Source organism: Anopheles gambiae, chromosome 3 (assembly GCF_943734735.2).
Source record: "Anopheles gambiae chromosome 3, idAnoGambNW_F1_1, whole genome shotgun sequence".
Classification (NCBI taxonomy): Eukaryota; Metazoa; Arthropoda; class Insecta; order Diptera; family Culicidae; genus Anopheles; species Anopheles gambiae.
Genome location: NC_064602.1, coordinates 4,709,496 through 4,729,584, shown reverse-complemented (window position 1 = coordinate 4,729,584; position 20,089 = coordinate 4,709,496). Strand labels below are relative to the sequence as shown.

At 46.5% G+C, this 20,089-nt stretch overlaps 1 protein-coding gene across 7 annotated transcripts in view; it reads right to left on the bottom strand.

Moving 5' to 3' along the window:
- LOC3291640 (protein abrupt) overlaps positions 1-20,089 on the bottom strand; it is a 109,725-nt gene that overhangs the window by 6,446 nt on the left and 83,190 nt on the right. For 4 of the 7 annotated variants that reach the window (XM_061653642.1, XM_061653641.1, XM_061653640.1 and 1 more), the window contains one exon: positions 3,146-5,347. The exons of the other annotated variants lie outside the window; for them this stretch is intronic. In XM_061653642.1, the coding sequence (XP_061509626.1) occupies positions 3,765-5,347 (1,583 nt within the window). In that variant the 3' untranslated portion in view covers positions 3,146-3,764. Of the gene's footprint in view, positions 1-3,145; positions 5,348-20,089 lie in introns of those variants that run through there. 7 annotated transcript variants of the gene reach the window in all.

The window sequence follows — 20,089 nt, the reverse complement described above, 5'->3', positions numbered from 1 at the left end:
AGCTAAAGTTTTGAAGAGATAAACAATACACCTTAAACCATTCTTAAAACGGGTAAGAAGAAGAGGTAGGGAATGGAAAACCATGAATAAGAAAGAAAACGACAGGGTTCGTGTCTTATTCATCTGTTCTTCTGGTTGCCATTTTTATTTTCTTATCATCATTCTCCCGCACGCTTATGTTAAGCTTCACACTTCCTTTCATACGAATGCAACGAGCTAGTGTTTGTTTTTACATTGTTTGTGTGTATGTGTGTGTGAGTGTGTTGTGTTTATATTATACGTGTTTGTGTGGTGTATTTTTGTTTTATTTTTCTGTAAATCCTCTTCGAGATCGTTACCTGTAGATCGTTGATCTCACCTCTCACCGTTTGCATTTAGTTTGCATTTAGTGTTTGCGTTTTGGCTGTGTAAGCTTTTACTGCTTTTATATCTTCCTTCTTATACAAAACTACCAACTTGTTTGTTTGTTTGTTTGTTCACTTATGTTTTACAGGTAACCAATGTGCTGCGTTTTTCGGGTTCATTTTACACACTTTGTCTGTCTGTTGTTTCCTTTTGCTTTCTTTTGCGTTCCTTTCTGTTCGCTTGTTTAGCATTCTACTCGCTTAGCTGTAATATGGCGCTAAATATAGTTGTATACTTGTTAGATCTTTCTTTAGCATATGCATGTTTCCACTATGTTTTCCACTTCTGCTTCGGCAATTTACTTTAAAGCGCGACTGGTTTTATATCGTTTTGTTTATCGGTGTGTGTGTGTGACTGTGTGTAGTAAAAGCCTGCCTGGTTTAATGTGTTCACAGGTGTAGCTGTGTAATAGTGCAACTATTGTATAATTCTTTGCAAAATGTAAACCAAAACCACGGTTAAACTGTGAAAAAAAGTCAATCAATCCTAAACCTAAGAACCGTTGGCTGTGTAGCATTGGAAATAGACTGCTTTTTCCCGCAGCAGGAGCGTTTGCAGTGCACTCAAAAGAACGTAGCGTCACACTTCTTACACTCTAAAATTATACTACATCAAATGGCAAAGTAGAGGAACGAAATGGTCAAACCCAAACGAGCGAGCGTTCTGTGTTTGTATTGGTTTCGGTGTTTAGCGTTTGCCTTAAATATTATCCGCATGTTTGTGTTTCCATTTTTCCTTGGCTTATGCAGTTGTTTAAACGTTTTCGGAACGATTTTTTGCGAGGTGAGTCTGTCTGCCGTTTGCCTTAATTCCATTTTCCTAATTCGAGCGCGCCCATTCTAATCACCCAAGATAAACAACAAAATGCCCCGAACAAAGAAATGCGCTAAGCAGGAAAATAAAAACCGAAGCTCAATTTATGTCAAGCCGATAATTACCGATAGTGAGCAAGTAGTGAGTAGTATGCGTATATGCGGCCCACGCGGGCTCGAGGGTGTGAAGGTCGTTTCGTAACGGTTCGTCCATTAATTGGACACACCACAACGCACGATCGCTGTAATTAGTTTAGCAGCTTTTTTCGTACGTTTGTTGGTGGTGCTGGTGTGGTGAAGGTGTCTTTTCTTGAGTAACACAGCCTATTGCCCCATCCCGGGCGCCCGGCGAACGTGGAAGGAAGGAAAGAGTCCTGGGACCGAAGTGGCGTTGATGATGATGATTACTGTTTGACTTTACTTTTCGACGGATGGGGGCCGTCGGGCTGTTGGGTTTGGTGAAAAATTATTCTAGGTGTGGCATCACAACATCACCCCCCTCCCCGTTAAAGTACCCATCGATGGGGGGAAATAGCAGTTTTTGGGGCGAGGCAAAAACGATCGCCAAGAACCCCGGCATCACCGCAATATTCTTGACGGACGGCGCTGAAAGTAGTGTACCGAACTAGGGAGGGTAGACGGAGGCGAAGGCTCCAACTAATGGAACTATCAACCGTCGTGACTGGGCAGAAGTTGTACTGGTACGCTTAAGGTATGCATGGTACCACCACGCAACTAGACGAGCTATTTGCAAACAAAACAAAATTATCTGCCGTGTAATTCTAATTCCCGCTGCCAATGTTCCTCTCCTTCCTTTGCTTTCTTCGCCGCGTCTCTTTTGGGGGGGGGGGGTTTAAAGTGTTTGCTCTAGTGATGCGGTATCGCCTACCAGTCGACCAGGGTGTATATTCCAATGCCTGGCGACAGAACCTCTATTGCAACAACTAACCTATAAGGCCGTTTTTTGTTTTGTGATTATTATTTCATACTTATGTTCTGCAACTGTTGGTTGGTTGGGGAATGTGTATTTACTTTACTGCTCACTAGCACAGTGAGCCTTAAACTGGTTAATTATCGGTTTGACATCTGGTACGTTTTGCGCACCTTCAAAGTGGGGGGACTTTCTGCAGCCAATTTCGATGATGCTACGGAACACGCGTTGCCGTTTCCTTTCGCCATTTGTATTAATAAACTTTTAAATTTTATATCTTAGTAGGAACCTTTATCGTTTTATCTTTGCTCAGTTTTCGTTTTACTTGCGTTTTGCAGGTTAATCAAACACTAGAAAGTATAAGGTACGGTTTCCCGATCACATCAGGAAACCGCTTTCCATTATGGCATTATCTGTCGGTATATATGTCTCTGTATGTAATGCTTTTACTTGCTTTCGGAATCAAAATACTTGAGTGAGATTTAAAGTAAAGCCCTGCGCCCTTCTCACAATGCGCCCTGTTGCTAGTTTCACCAAAGCATTTACATTCAACGAACGCTAGTCTAGTTCTGTCTAGCCTCTCTTCTAGCCTGTTGCGTGAGGTGGAAATAAATAACAAATATTAATATTCGACAGGCAGCGGCGGCTGCTGATGCTGCTGCTGCTGCTGCTGTGTCGTTTAAAGTGTTTCATTTCAATCCATTTTAGAAGCATCTCGCCTGCTATGTGGTGTAGTTTGTGTACAACTTTCTAATCCAATTCTAAACGACCCCCAACCTTTCCTTGCTACTAATACTGTTCTTATAAAGAAACGAGATGAGATATGGGGCAATTCGCCCTTAAAGCAACACAATTTGTACCGAAGAACCGAAACAGAGGACTAGAGGAAAAGAAAACGTTGCTTGTGTGTGTGTGTGTGTGTTGCTTAAACGGAACAGTTTGACTGTTTGTAAACATTTGTAGTGTTTTATCATAAGCTAGTGTTGTTTTGTCTGTGTTTGAATAGTATGCATATTTTCCGTGTTAGTTTGTGTTAGTTGTGGCTTACGCTGTTTCTCGTTCCTTTTTTCGCTACTGTTTCCCCGTAGCTTTTATCCTTAAACAATACTGAATGCATGGTTTTCTTGTGTTGCGAGAAAAATGTAACAACTGTTTTTTCCTGATTCTTGTTTCCGATGTACACTACTCCATAGCCTTGATTTAAACGTTTCAATCACGCCTCATTTGTGTGTCGCTGTGTTTGTTTGCTTGTTTTGGTTTTTGTGTTGTGTTGTTTACTTTAATTTCTTTAGGAACTTTAGTTAGTTTAGGACACTCACGCGTATCGCTAGCGAACCTTTTTCGTAATACCTAGTGATAATATGTATAGAAATCTTTCAATAATTAGGACCGCGCTGGTCACTCAGCTGCTGCTGCACTATATTAGCTCAATAGTGGCCCGTTGGGGGCTACCACTTTGCAAAGGGAGCAAGAATAAAAAAACACGCGAGTCTTTCAAATCACTTTACGTATGGTGAAATAATCAAACCTTGGAATGGAAAGAGTGTAAGGAGGGAAACGAACTCAGTACAGTGTCTTTATCCTCCCCGTTCAGGAATGTTTCCTTCCCCCAAGTCTCACGGTATGCCCGTAAAGGGACCGCCCGAGGATCGCATCGCCTTCATCTGGGCCCACTGGTTCGTGTGCTTCAGCCGCATATGGTTGCGCACCGAGTTGGGATGAGCGAAGCGGCGACCGCACTGAATCACCGGACAGACCGGACTGTCGCGCGGATAGTGCCGATCGAGATGCTGGCGGAAAACGCGCGGCTCCAGCGGCACCTCGCACAGTGGGCAGGGCAGCAGATAAACCTGCCCATTACCCGCGCTACCCGAGGCCACGTTGGAGGAGCTTCCACTGCCATTGCCGCCGTTACTGCCGCCTCCAGCATTGGACGCGTTGGCACTGTTGCTGTAGGCGGCTGCAAACAACCGATCAGCAGCGGCGGCTGCAGCAGCTACGGCAGCCGCCGAAGAGGCCGACGATGGCGAAGAGCTGCAGGCGGGCTGTTGCTTGCTGTTGGATGATTTGCCGCTCCCGGAATCGTTACCAGCGGCGACGGACGAACGCCCGCCAGCGGCTGCCGCCGGAGACGCTGATCCACCGCGCTGGTGATCGGAGCCGCCGCCCGACTGGCCAAGATTGAGCACGTTCGTTGGTGTGAGGGTAGGTGTTGGCGGTGTGCTGGCCGTCGACAGCAAAAAGCCGGCCAGCTTCTGGTGGTGGTGCTGGTGCTGCTGAGCCTGCCGCTGCAGCAGCGCCTGCAGCCGAACCTTCTCGTTGAGGAAGTGTTGCTTGAGGGCGAGCTCGTGCGTGCCGGCCTTGTGATGGGCGGCAAAGAAATCGGCCGCCGCCTGCTCACTACCGGCATCACCCAGCGCACTGGCACTGGCAGCGGCGGCTGCCGCTAGCACCCCAGCAGCCGCCATCCGCTTGTGATACTCGCTGTCGAGCGTGGTGGCGATGGCGGACAGCCGTCCGTCCACCTTCAGATCGAGCTCGTTCTCTTCGCTTCCACCGTCGATGTCTTCCTCATCCTCGTCGTCCTCGTCGCGCAAGGGCGTCCGCAAGCCACCATTGTCGGGTGTGGCGTGGCTAGCCGCCGGCACGCGCCGCTCCCCATTGCCATTGTTCTCCTCGTCGTCGTCGTCCTCCTCCTCCTCCTCCTCTCCGTCACTGTAGGTCGGCTTTTGCCGAGCTGGCACTTCGGTGTGGTTTGTCGCAGTGGACCGTCGCAGGGCGAGCGCCTCCCTTACGTCATCGAGCACGGACGGGCCGTTTATGCTCGCACGCTGACCGCGGCCATCGTCCGGCTGCTCCTCGAACGTTTCGTCCGAGCGCATCGAGATCGACGGTGAGGCCACGGGGTGAGATCGCCGCTGCAGATTCTCGGCCACCTCCGGATGGTGACGTTTGAAGCGCTTGGCAAAGCGACGGTGCTGTTGCTGCTGCTGCTGTTGCTGCTGCTGCTGCTGCTGCAGCTGGTGCCGGCTGCCGGAGGTGCAATCGAGCCCGTTCTGCTCGTGATCGCGCCCCCGTCTCCGGCTGCCCGCTGCCCGGTCGGGTTCGAGTATGCCGGCCCGATGATGCTGCGATGCGTCATTTCGCGGCGGCTCATCGATCTCCTCCTTTATCAACGCGTCGCAATGTTGCCGCGCATCTGCAATCGTGTTTGTATTAGCGTCATTGGTTTCAGGGTGGTTGGATGCAGAGATGGCAAGAGAGAAGAGTTTGAAGGGTGGTAGGGAGGGTGAAATGTGTTTTGTATTCGTCATGTTTTATTTTATCTTTGATCGCGATACGATTTTGCCGCTCAGTACCACGCGCCCAACTCGGGTGCACAGTGTTTGAACAATGATGATTTCTGATCGCCCGAATATGTACGAATGGTTTTTTGTTTTGTTTTTTTTTGTGCTGCCGTTGTCTGGCCGGATCGAATTGATCTGATGTTGTGTGATTAATTTTCGCTTTACGATCGTGTTGCCTGCCGCTTTTTTTCACATTCCCGTCCACACACAGGCTTGCTTTTTGGCAGACACCGTAGCTTTATGGCACATGCTTTTGGTTTTGTTTTGGTTTGGTTTTTTTTAGAGGGGTTTCAGATTGTTGGCGAATTCCATCGCTCCCCAGCTGGCGAATTGTTTGTCTGTGTGCCATTAAGTACGATTCGTATTTTCAGTGTGGGTGAATTTTGATGCCGATTTTGATTTGTTTATGCCAATCGAGTTAACCGTGTGGACGGGCAGGATAGGGTAAAGAAATCATTACACAATCATCACAAGATCACGGCCATTCATGCGCAATACAGTGGAATGATACTTCTTTGTTGCGTTTTTTTGTTGCTGTTGGTGTTGGTTGTATTTTGCAATACATCATTCTTGCCCGTCTTCATTCCACGTAACATACGTTCATTATTAATATTTATCTATTTAAACGTTCCTTACTAGCTTACTAAACGATAAGGATGTACTATAAGGCGAAACGGAAAGCTTACACAACGAAACGAAATCATAAAACGGGAAACGAAACAAGGACACATACGCACACTTATTAAAAACATAAAATATAACAAACACACACGCATGACCGAGATAACAGAAAACGATAAACGAACAGAACGAGATACATATGCAAAACGGGACAGTGAAAAAAACAAAACAATTTGGAGGGGAAAATAATAGAACCTAATGCGAAATGAAACTTAGTTCAAACACGCTGGATGAGTGAGCGAAAGTAATACTATCGCTGCGCAAAACAAACATGAGAATAATGAAATGAATGTTTTTTTTTTCTTGTTTGCAAATGCTGTCCCTCTCGCTGACGATGATGCATGTTTTCTATATGCGTATCGAAAATTTTGGTGCTGTCTTTTGGTCTAATAGCAGCCGTAGTAGAGGTTTTCGATGTTATGCTGTAGGACATAATTTGGATAAATTTTGTTCAATAATTGTAGTTTTTTTTTGCGTTTTTTTAAATCCAATTATAAATTTTAGTGTCCGATTTCTTGGAAAATAGGTTTGGTATATTGCGCCCTGTCCTGCACATTGTAGCCAATTGGTTTGGTGGGAAAACCCCGAATGCTGTGAATGCCAATGCCGAACAGTTCTGCCGGGTTTTGTTGGTGGTGCAAGAACGGTTGTATATTTTTGATTTGGATGCGTTCCATTCCTGTACGTTTGCTAGCAACGTACAGACGACCTAAAGGCACACATACCCTCCCACGCACACACACATACACACACGCATTAGAACACGGACACAGTAGCGAAGGAAGCGCATTGATTGAGGTGGAAATTCTGGGGCAAAACACAAAGGTGATAGGAAGAAACGAATATAAATTTTACTCTCAACAACAACAAAAAAGGAAAATACTTTTATAGGACATATGCGAAAAAGGAAAAGAAATGAAACCGTAAATAGCTCCGAATTAAGGGACAGGAAAACAATGCAAAACACATAAAAGACACGTATTCTCGGGGCACTGCTTTGCAAAACTGTCCTAATGATTGTCCTAATCTTTTTTTGTTGTTTTTAGAACAGCGCTTTTTACTTGTTCCATTTTATTTTGATTTTGGTTGTATCCAATGTTTCTTCTTAATCTAAACTATTTTCAATGTGTTTTGAGTACAATTTTACTCGTTTGATTGTGTGAAATTTTGATTGCACGCTACTCATCGTTAGTAACTAAGCTTGACATTTTTCGTGTGTTAGTTTTTGCCTTTGTTTTTCAGTGTTTTATTAGTACAACGATCAATTTTGTATGCAGTTTGCTTTCGTATGTGGGAAGCTTTGCCCTTTGCTAACGTGCCGTTAGCTTCCTAATCACCGTAATGTAGTGAGTTTGGACCGGTCTGGCTGTGTGCGTGTGCATGTTTGTAGCTCGGTAAAATGGCGATCATTTGCTCGATCTCGTCAAGCGAGATCGCTCGTATGAAGGGAAGTTCAAAAAGAAAATTTTATTTTTGAAAATGAAACAAAAAGTACAGCCTGGGCTGGGGAGAGCAAGATTGTGCTGTGCTGGTAAGGTATGGTGTATAAGTGTGCGGGACGCTAACTAGGCTTGGGGTCGATGCTCACGTGCTTGCGAGAGGTGAGTGAAATTTAGTATGCAGGTTAATAAATTTTGTGCAGGATGGCTTACAGGGGGACTAAAACATTGCGAGACGGTAGTAGTGGGTGGAAAGAGTATGTGTGTGTGTGGGTGCATTGTGTTAATCTATATTCATTTGTTGCATATCTGTATGTGATAAACCAATTGAGACCAATCGAGGGAAGGATCGAAGTTATTGCGTATATTACAGAGAGAGAGAGAGAGAGAGGAGAGAACGAGGAAGTAAAATCTAAATAAATAAATAATAATGAAACAAACACACGCGTGAGGAGAAACAAAAAACATAAGCACACACTAAATAAGTGGAACAAAACAAAACAAATGAGAAAGCTTAATAGTCCAACGGGATATGAAATGATGAAAATAAAAATGAATGTCAGTAAAAGGAACGGGACCCATACATAACAAAAACAAAACCAAAGAAAGCAAAAGAAATATATAGTAAACTAACGATACATTTCAAAAACCCAAAACTAAAGGAATGTTTAAGTTAAGTAAATATTAATAATTACGATGCTGAACAATCAGAAATCATTATTAAACACTGACGATCGGTATTAATCGGTACGTTTCGGTCGTTAACATCGCTAGTATGATTACACCGGAGGCGCGAGAGTAGAAGCGAAGCGTATTCGTTTTATTGCTTCACTTGATAGCTAGATAGGTTGTTGGTATTGTGTGAGTATTAGAAAAAAGTAGGAAGAGTATTGAGAAAGATTTAGTTGCAAAACAAACGAGTGTCTACTCTAAACAAACGATACTGCGATTGAATTTCCATACAAATAAAAGAGATAAATGTATGGAGGCTGTTCTATATCAAAATCAATTATCTAAACAAACTAACCAGATGCAGAAATTGAAGTTGAAAGGTTGTACGAGAAAATGCTTTTTTGAGATGTTAAGGCATGATCAATTGAGCTTGTAACTGTCGATTCTGCTATTTGGCACTGGAAATAGTTTTATTGGAACTATAAAAAATGTCAACGATAATTTCTTTTTCGACATCCAGCCCAATGTATGTCGAAAGAATTACATTTATTCACTTATATTTCCCCCGAAATGGAGGCGCACAGTACTTCACGCGCAAGGCCACGTGTCTCTCGTTCGAATCGTTCCATTTCTGCTAATAATGTTATGTTATGTTATGGAGCGATATGTTTTGTCTCTTTTTTCCTAAGTGCAAAAAAAAAAACTAATATCGGCAAATCAATGTGAATTCCACAGCTCACCACTTTCTCCCCACAATAAACCGCCCGTTCGGTAGGACTGGATGAGTGTAATTAAACAAGTTTTCCCGACTTGGATGAACATGGCCGTACACGGTTCGTCCGTTACATCGGCAGCGAGCAAAAAAAAAACACCAGTCGATAAAAGCATAAAAATATGTTGCAAAACATCATAAATCTAGTTGCAAAGCAGTTCAATGTTCAATGCTGTCCCAACGTCATCGTCAACCCGATAAGCTGCTTGGATAAGGCAAAGGCAGGCGGGAGGCGACGGGGTAAGTTCGGAATGGATTTATTCATTTGCAATCAGGCGTAGGCTTTGAGTCTAAACGGGAACATTTGGGGGGGAGGATGGAGGGAATGAAGCAAAGGGGTCCAACCATACACGGCTGTTGTTTTAATTAGAAAATCGATTAAATTTTTCCCTACCGTTTGCCTGCTTTTTTGTTAGAGAGGAAAAAAAACAATACCCCCGACTGCCCGATTAGATGGCAGCGATGGTGGCTTTTCTATCGAAGCAGAAATGAGCACAAATTTAGTGGAACCCGGTACGATGATTATTACCCGATCGGTTATTGTAATTGTATTGGGCCCGGTGTGTTGCGTTGTTGTGCTGCTGCTCTGCCCGACAGACCCGACCGACCTGTCCCCATTTCGAGTTAAATAATGGAATGGTGGTTTGACTAAAATTTTATATCCAGCCAACCGAACAAACGGATCCCGGTACATGTGAGAGGGCTTGCAGCAGAGAGAGAGAAAAAAACGAATGGAAAAAGTCCCACACCCACACCAACCATGGTGAAATTACACGCTTTATGAGCTTGCTGGGCGCTAAAGGGGCGCACGGGAAGCAGGTGAGCGAATTGGCTTAATGAAAGCGATTGATTGAATTTTTCAAAGGACGGGTAAAATCGTTCCCCCCCCCGCTCTATCGATGGATTTAGAACGGTTTTATGTCTTTCGATAATTATTCGAACGGAAAAGTTGCATCCTTTCGGCCTAGTCCTGGGATGGCAACAAAACTTCTTTTGCGCCCGGCTAATGCTCCCCTCGCCCCCACTTGCGGATGCCGGAAGTGGAGCAAAACGATTTGATAATTTCGATTAGCCTAAAAAGAGTGCTCGAGAGCTGAGGAATGAATGTCATGAGCAGCTTTTGGCGTCGCTTTTTAGATAAGATGGCTCCAATGCCGAGAGCCGGTGAACGTTTGCCAAAAAATCTGCGTTGCGGGTAGCGGGACTAGCGGAATAATAAAAAAGAATCATCCGGCATGTGGCGTAAGCGTAAGACTATCAAATCACCGGAAAAGTGGCTGAAACAAACAAAAACCCATTCATCCCGGTCGTACCACCGAAGCCCTGCCCCGCTCCCGTGGTACAGAGCTCGTTTGCTAAATGATGCTTTGCCGTGCCACTGAGTTTCTAGCCTCCGAGTCTCCGGACGGACTTCCCCCGTTTTCGTGCACCGGCGGCCCATCGCCCCATCCTGAGGCGGGAAAACATTAACGTCAATGGTGTCACTGTCGCAAATAGTGTAGTGGAGCGCACCTAGACGCACTGCTCGGAGGCAGATAGAGAACCCCCACAAACGGTAATGGTACACAAGAGAGAGAGGAGGGAGAGATAGAGGGGAGGGCATAAAAATGTTCCCCGCAATGGAGCACACGAGAGGAGGCCGGCGCCGCAACCCTGATGGGGCAAAGGGTTTGCAGGCGGGATTTTATAATCACATTCAATGGATAATTATGCCTTAACTATCATTAAAATATTCCATTCTGAGGATTATAATTATCATCATTTCGACATTAAGAATTTTGCCCATTTCGGGCGCCGCAGAACGACGCTGGAGACTGAGCTCCCTTATCCCGGTGGCGTCGCAGTGGGTTTCTTCTGGCAGCTCCGGGAGAGTAATGGGGCAAACACGGGGTGTACGAATCAGGGGTGAGAGCATGTGTACGGGGATTGAGTTTGCATTAGAGTAGTTTTGGCCCTTGCGAAGGAAGGGTTTCAGGGGCAGTGGGTAGAGAATCTAAGCGAAGCGGTCCTCGGTAAAGTTGGCTTGTCTGTCATTCAGGAGTTTTTGGTAACATCGAGGTTTGTGCTGGCTGTTTGTGATGCCAAAGCCTACACGCTTCACAATGTCAAAATTGCTTTCCATAGGTGAATTTGCCCAGCATTGTACTTTTTGCGGGTGTCTCTCTAAGTGTCTGTTGTTACCGGTTCATCAGCCAGTGTGGCCTGGGGCCGAAAACAGTGGGCCGTTGAACAATGGTGTCAACTTTTTGGGTGTAGTAATAAATTTTAATTCCTTCAATGGTAAGGGTTTCAAAATCTGCACAGCAAGTGGAGTTTTTAGTCACGCTCAGAGGTAAAATGAGGATGAGTCTTATATACTGGGGAGCTGCGTGCTGTAAAGGGTCTAATGATAAATTTATGCACAAGACGGCTAAATGATCTTGTGAGTCGGTTTGACTGTAAAGCAAAGCCTTACAATACGATCGAGAGGATGTTGTTGGTGGCTTCATGAGGGGTCTTCTGTTTAAAAGCACTCCTTAAACAGGAACCCAAATAACCCCAGATTTTGGATGTAGTTCCGTTGTCCTACAAACTATACGAGTAGGTTCCTTACTTCCTAACACGTTTGTTTATCTGAGAGACAATAAAAGAAAGAAACTCCACCGTTCCAAAACCAAAACCGAGGGACGAAAAACTCTAAGCAGGGAGTTATAATTTTCGTAATTGAAAATGCTTGCTCTACCACATGTTTGGAGTGGTTTGCTTGTTTGTTTGTTTATTTTTTGCTCTGTTTCGAAGACGTATTGCATGTTTGGTATCAGTTTGTGGCCACTACTACAAACAGCAGTTCGCCCTTGGTCCTTAGTCTTGGCTCCCCGAAAATTCTAGCTTGACGGTTATATTCCTTGCCGATTCTCAAATCAAGCCCGGCAGAACAGCGGAAAGGGAAATGAATAAATGAAGAAACGTTCCGTTTCTCAAGTGTACATGATCTGAGCAGACAAGCGCGCCGCTAGAGCTCACGTAGGGGAAGCAGCATGACACACACACAAAAAAAGGAACAAAAACACTCTTTAAACGACTTCTTCGCCTGAAGTCATGTTGGCTTGTTTGTTGTGTGTTAAAATTTGCCACCCCAAAAAAAGAAAACCTGTTGTCTAGAACGTTTCGCGTTGTTCCTCGCACCGCCAGGAAACGTATGCAATCCGCTGAAGGATGAAGGACAAGTGTTTGCTTTCTTTGCTCTCCACACCTTGAAGAGGGAAAGAGGACAACAATAAAAAAAGAACCACAACCACTGGCGATTTTTTTCTTCTCAGTTATCAATTAGTCAGTCGGAATATGTTCCAACAACTGGTTATGGGCTGGTGATTTTCTGTATGCTTTTTTTGTTTGGTCTGTGTGTGTGCTTCCACGTATCTAGTCCACTGAATCGAGTATCACACGATATCGTGATTTCTGTCAATTTCCACCGACATCCGAAATCGTACGCAATCCCTGTCAGCGTGGGTATTAGTTTTTCTCTCCCTTGGCTTGAGTCCTTTTCTTATGTTTTTTGTTTCGAGTGTTGATTTTTTATTCACATTATTTCCTATCGTTAAGTGGCCCCTGCCTTACTAAAAAGAAAGTGTACATTTTGGAGTGTATCTTGGACGAGACTCGCGCACCACAGACTTGTAATGGTAGTTTCGAGGAAAAACTGCAAAAAAAAGGGAACAGCGAACGGGGGAAAAATCGGACGCTTCTAAACGAGCTACTGACACGAGCTTCTGTGGTAGCTGAAGAGCGCTATCGTGCACGGCTGTCATCATAATTATCAGCAGCAAAAGTATAGAAATTTGTCTAACAACATGCTGCTTGTTGTTCGCCGGGGATTTCTTGGAACGCTCCGCTGACTCGATGCACTACTGTACGCATCATCGCGCACTCTACTAGCGGCGTATGCATTTTTAATACAGAACCGCCAAGAACAAGAAAGCCTTTCGCTACGGTGGTAGTGTTTTTTTTCCTTCCGCCCCGGAAAGAAGCATCATTCGTAAATACCATTAATTAGGCATAAAATTGAATTTCCTTTTTCCGGCTCCGGTGTGTCATATTTCCCAGCTCACCCCCGCGAAGGAAGCATCCGCGGAGCGGTGGGTTAGAAAATTAATTTGTAAGATTTTTTTCCTTCCGCCGCTGCTGCTGTTAACCAGTTTTGGTTACACTTTGCCGCTGCTGCTGCTGCTATCACTGGAAAGGATGCTGCTGCTGTGTCGTGAGTTTGTCATTTGGACGGTCCCAAATAAAAGCATTTTGCTGCGCTTGTTTCGGGATGTTTCAGCGAAGAAGACCGCTTCCTCCAGTGAAGGGCCGCGGCGCTCATAAAAAATTCCCTCCCCACTTCGAAGAAACCTCTTTTACGAAACAATTGATTCTCAATTCCTTTTTGTAAAAGCAACCGTTTCGTTGCGATTGGTTCGCACAACCGGGGCACACACCCGTTGCTTTCTTTGTGTTTCCCTCCAATAAGACGAACTAGGTCGTCTCCGGGGAGGTTTTAATGAGGAAGTTTTCCTTTCCCTATTCGATAAGTGGACATAAACATGCCTTTGCCCCGTTTGCTGGCGAAGGTTACGGTGGGTCGGTACGGTCGGCAGGCGGAAAAAAGGATACAACAATCAACGTCTAACCTCGTTTAATTATTCACCACCACATTTAGGAGGGAAAATGGAAAAATTGTACGTCAAAAATGAAATAAGTAACGAGTAACGCGAGTAACGAGGCTGGAGGTAACTAACGATCGGGGAGCAAAATTAAAACCGTACCGAAAGGAAACCCGTTCCACCCGTTCTTGTAGGCTTCCTTCCCGTGGGGAAGCCCCGTAAGAAACAATGAAGAAATGTAAGTGTTTTTGTTCGTTTTTTTTGCTCCCCATTTGTTTCAGTTCCCATGAGGGATGTTCTTTACGGGAGCCCGAAGCTACTCAGGTCATCAAGCGGGAAACCTTCTACCACTAGCCAGTTCAATTGAACTTTGAAATTATCTATTTTAAAATGATTTATTATAAATATAGAAAAAGGAAATCCTATCCCATGTTTTAATATTCTCAGTGCAGACATTCCCAAACTCGGCGGAAAATGCGAGCAGCCAAAAACACGGCATGCCCGCGTTCGTTAATTGAAAATGAATGTTTTCGTCGAAATTAGCAGACGTTCGATACCCTCGGCAGTAATCAAAATTGCATAGTCTAAATCCTTTGCTGTGTACAATTTCTATTTCGCGGCAACGGCAACCGAGCTTCATCAGTGTGCCCTGTGCTCGTGCAACGATAATAGCATTCTTGTGGGACTGGCATGCTGGTTGTACCAGATGCTGCTGCTGCTGCTACTGCTGCTTTCAGGCAGCCCGCCACATCTCCGCCACCACCACCATCAGGAGCTTAACCGGGCCTGGCGCTGGCGCTGGCGAATGGTGAAGAAAAGAAGCCATCGACGATGACGCGCGCATAAGCGGTAGGCGGAAGGCGAGTGTGGCCGACGGGTTTTCTCGTCGCGTTTGAATAGCGATGCTGATGATTTATGCTGCACCGATGCGCATCGTCGGCTAGTTTTCGGCACCTCCAACCGGACCACGGGGGCCAGACGGGAAAATTAGGCAATGCAGGGGGGGTAGGATGGGGGAGAATGAGCTCGTTCGGTTAGTCCGGAAATTAACCACGCACTCTGCAATCAGCCAGCACGACACGATGACGACGTTGGTGACCACGACGACAACCACCATCAGGATCCCGAGGATACCCGGGGATAATGTCGTTTGGTCTGTTTTCTGCCAGCCTTCCACCCCCCCTGGCGTCCCAACAGTCTGGAAGGGCTGTTGCAGTTTGCCTACCCCCGCAAAAACTGAGCTCGCGAGCTTCACAGACACGCTGGCGCGGAGGACACGGCTCGGATCCAGCAGCCTGCACGGTGCAGCAGTGTGTATGATTCTGCATAAATTAATTAGAAAACTTCCCCATATTTTCCACCCATCCACCGGCCGGGCCGAAAATGGAGGGCGTACACAGACACACACACACACACACGCTGAAAAGGGCTTCTCTGTTGAGTTTCATCGTTCGTTTCGTTTCGGAGAACCATCGCAAGACCGCTGCTCTACGCTGTAGACGCATCTCCGGGCGCTCCAGAGCCGACCGACGCGTTCATTTCCACCCGAAACACATGCTCCATCGTGCAGCGGGGGCAAGCGCGCAAACACACATACAGAGCTTCTTCGAGGCCGGGCGCACGAAAAACAACGGTCAAATAGTTAGAGGTGCGTTTGAGTACGTACGAGCAGGAGCGGTTAGGATTAGGATGAATATGAATAAATTTCATCAGCATATGCACAGCCCGACCGCAAGTGCGCCGCGTCCTCCCACAGTCACCCAACTCCGAGTGGAGGGTAATGCACTTTTCCGAAAATGATGCGCGGCCGGTCCTCAGCTTTGCAACCGGCCGCAGGGCGTTATCGGACCGTCGCTATCTGTCTGGCTGGCAGGACGACAAACGACACGGACGACGACGACGGCGAGCAATCAAGCCCGCCGTGTCGTACGTACGAGCGCTCTGGCAAAGCGTTCTGGGGGTATCTGCCAGCCCAGAACGCAATCATTAATGACTAACAAAACAACTCCAGTAATAACAATAATGGCGACAACAATAGCAAGCAATTAAAAAAACGCGTCGCCTTCTTGTGCCGCAGCAACGGACGCGGGCTTGCGTTGCGTTTAGCATACCGTGCAGGCGCATACCGGAGCCGGACCGAGTGCGTACGTGCTGCGCTTTGGGATGCGCTTCTTTTGCGCTGCAAAGGCCTTTGCAGTTGTTGGGTGCATAGGTTGGTGCAACAACAACAACAAAAAAGTGGAAAGTGCATCACAACGCTCGCTCACTCGCAATGGAGCTGAGTGACAAGTGATGGATGAAAACGGAACCTCTCGATTCGGAACCTGGACTCGTACCGTAACCTGGACGTTGCTAGGGGATCATCAATCATCACCATCTCGTAGTGCACACAAGTGTGTATGTGTGTGTATGTGAGGCAAGTGGGAGAGATGGGTGAGGGAAAAGCAAACGCAATGATATACAAGCCCCTCTCCAGGTCGGGGCCGGGTTGTGCTGGATGGAAAAAGGAAATAGAAAAGTATGGCCACGAATACAGTGCCGATTTTCGGGGCGCTTTCTCACAAAGCGTAACTTACCCTGCCCCCCCCAAAAAAAAACCCCACACTCCAATAAGCATTATGCGAAACAGTTACAGGATAGTTTGTACCATTTCGGGCGCAGAAGTGGGTGGTGGGCGGCACTGGCACTGGGACTATAAATTCAATCGTGTGGTGTAGCGCCGTCAACAGCGAGGCATTCTGGTTCCGCTCCAACTCAACTCCATAAGCCGACGGCTAATGACGTTTTGCATTCGGTTGCGGTTTGCTGCACGTTCGCGGAACCGAAATCTTCCTCGCGGGGGGCACGGAAAAATATAAATTTCAATCGTCAGCCCCGGCGACATCAGCTGCGTACGTTTGTTTGCATGCTAATGGAACAGCTCCCGCGGCCCTGGATGCTTCACATGCCACGGCGCACAGCCGTCACAAGTTTCGCAATACGATGCGCGGCTGTGTGGAGTTAATTTTGACATGTCCAGCATGTCGTCCCCGGTTGCTAAATCATTCCACTCGGAAAAATTGTCCCACGCACACACGCATCGGACACATTTTACGCGCGACGCCTGATCGTCCGCCGTGGTTACAACGGATCCGAATCGAACCGGAAGTGGTCCACCGCGCCGGTGTCTGCGCTCGCCCGCTGTCCGCTGGATGAATTGGACGTAATTTCTAATTTTAAATCTGTTTGCATGCCCAGTTTGCAGTTTTGCGTACGGATCGGGTGAAAGTCAAGTCAAGCCGAATGACATTATTCCGCGGTCGTGTGTCAGAGACCCGTCAGTGGCTGAACGGGCTGCTGAAAACTTCCCGCTTGCAACTGTTTGGCACTCCATTTGTTGTTCAATTAGCAATAATGACATTAATTTACCGGCGCACAGACGCTCACATGCGCTCATTAGAAGCGTTGGGGGGGGGGGGGGAGGAAAGGGAGGAGGTGCGAGTGGTGAGGCCCAGAGATAGTTGGCTTCAGCTTAGCCCACACCAAACCTCAGCGTTACTGAGCAGCTAATGAAGGATACGGCAAAATGTTTCGGGAAGCAGAAAATCAAATCGAAAATCACACACACACAATACACCTGACTCTGCCGGCAGTGAGTGGTGGTGGTGGTAGTGGTGGTACCGCAATGTTGAGGATTACTGTTTCGTGCGAGTGCTGCCAGAGACCGAGTCGATGCGAAACTTTTCCAATTATCATTTGCAGGAAAAACACATCGCCAGGAAAGCGTATCGAATTCGAACGGGGTGTAATGGGAAGAAATTCGTTGGAAAACAATTTCACTAACCTTATTCCCGGCACCGTGTATCGATCGCTGTCGGGGTACCGGATTGGGGCCCGTAGTTCTTAAGGCAAGACATTCATCGCGGTTCATCACACCGTGATCGATGTGTCTTTCATTTGGCAAGACGGAAAGAACAAACCGCTAATTGACAGTCTGTTTTCCCTCCCCCCTTTGCACGATGATGATAGCATCTCATTTGCATGTATTCCGATAATGAGTAAAGGAAAATTTCAGCATTGATAGTGATTAGAGCACCACAGAAGGCTCACTTAACACGGTGCGACATTACGAGTTGTTTTGGGTAAAAGGGAAAATGACACAACTCATCCTTGGGGCTCTCATTAGACTCATCAAGAATAAAAGCAGGAGAGGGAAACAAAAACGGAAAAATAATAAATGTCATTTAAAAAACAAACCCCCCTCCCGTCCAGCACACATCTCGTCGTTCGGGCTGCCACGTAATAGGAAAGCTGCGTGTAGAGGGCTCATTTTTACTTTCTAGAATTGTAACCGCACCACCCCAGCCCACTTTCTTTTGTGCCAAAACCACGACGTGAAACATTTTCCCGACCGGTAATGATGACTTTTTTTTCTAATTATTCAAACTACTCGGGGTGTGCGTCCTGGGCTGGGTGTGATGAGCGGGTCCTAGGGCGGCAATGGAAGAAGAATAGTTTCCAGAACCGTTATGAAGCGTGCGGAGAAAAAGGAGTGGAAAAGCAGCAATGGCGCATAAATTATCTGCTCCCCGCTGGAGTACGGAACGGAAAAACACTGTGCCGCGGCCGGCTTGTTGGGGCCCGTCTTGATCTGTTTGGATAGCTCCCGCGTGGATATTGTTTGCCTTTCCGTACCACCATTCCGTGCCACCCACCGTGTGCGCGCTTCGTTAATGCTTTTATTGTAACAATTTGGCTGCCATTCGGAATGCAAAGTAGTAGAATGCGCCCGGCGCGAGAATCACGGCCGTGGAGTGGCGCAAAAAAAAAGAAAGAAAGCACCGACAACCGAAATACACCCAAACAGTTATTTCGGCTAATGGAATAAAACAATGTCGAACGGAAAAAATTATCCTCTCCCAACTGTCCCTCTTCTGTTCGCTTCCTTCCAAGCTAGCAAGTTCCTTCAACCTACACGAAGAGGGCAGAGAGTACGGGAGGTTTCTTTTCGTCATTAGTCAATTTCTTAAAAGCTCGTGTCAAATCAAGCGTTGTACCGCCGCTAGTTGGTGGTGCGGCCCGTGGGCGAAAGGACAATTTCACTCCTTGGGTGGCTTCGCTTATCGGCCAGAAATCACGGACGGCCATGGTTATATGTTTCGGGTGTGGCCGGCCCCTGTTACGCTACATTACGGCGCACCAGCCGGCGCATACGACAGGCCCACTCCCCGAGGGACCTCCGAAAACAATGCAAGAAAGGGAAGCGCTAGTTCGCGCGCGCGAGGTCAAATACGGAGACGTGCACGTGAACACAATCAAGTAATTGATTTTCCAATCGCGATATATTCACGTTCGTCGCCCCCCATCGTCGTCTGGATGGTTATGTTTGGTTGCCTTATCTAACAGTAAGCTTTCTTTGTATCGAGCTTATTTCCGCTTTTCCACGCAGGCACGAAGCTAATCGTAACAGGGAAAGGCTTTGTAGATTGATTACTGTGCAATGGATTATCAACTAGAGCAAAGTAAGTAGTTCCGTGTAAAAGGAAAATAAGGGAAACATGCTTGGACAGCATTGGGAATGAGAATTCGTTTGATAAAATTCTGCTGAATGAGGGACCGCAAGCCTTCCAAGCATCTACATGGATATCTTTTTTTATACGGAAAGGCAAAATAATTCCTCATTGCACAGCATTTTGCATGCCACTCCTAATCATAAAAGCTCGGTGCAAATCCTTATCCTATAATGCAAAACATAAGGACTTTCGGAAGGGCAGATTAAGCCTCTCGGAAGAGAGGACAACACACCAACAATTCGACTCGATTGGCTCGCCTTCGTGGAGCTGAGGTTGTTGTTGGGCAGGGTACTACTAACCAGTGACAGAGGCGCTTGGGAAGTGAAAATTTAATAAAACTAAATCCATTCCTTACCATAGTCCATCTGTCTGTCTTCAAAATTGGCCCTACACAGGGGACGCGCAGTAGCAGTGCTTACTTGATTATTCGCTGCAAAGTTTTAGCCTTCTTCTTGCGTTGGTGTGTGTGTATGTGTGTCCTGTCTCACAGGAGATATTGTGCCCTGCTTCCCGCTTACGCTGCGGGATGCAAAATTAGACGCAAAACTAGTTCCGGACCAGTAGGACGAGAGAGCCAAGTAAAAGACTCCCACTGAATGTGCCGAGGAAGCTACGGCGGGTGGTGGAAGAAATTTTTAATAAAATTAAAACTATTGCTTCTTCCGTATTAGCCGCTGTGTGTGTGCAATCGTTATCGCTCGGCCGCCCGGAGACGACGCATACGGTACGGTCGGATTGTTAAACTGCGGGCATTAGGAATTCATCCGTGCTCGGGCCCGAGAAGTAAAGGGACAGTTTGGTTTAGGTTTTTGCCGTATTAGAGCAATGGCATAATGAAAATTGAGATCATCTC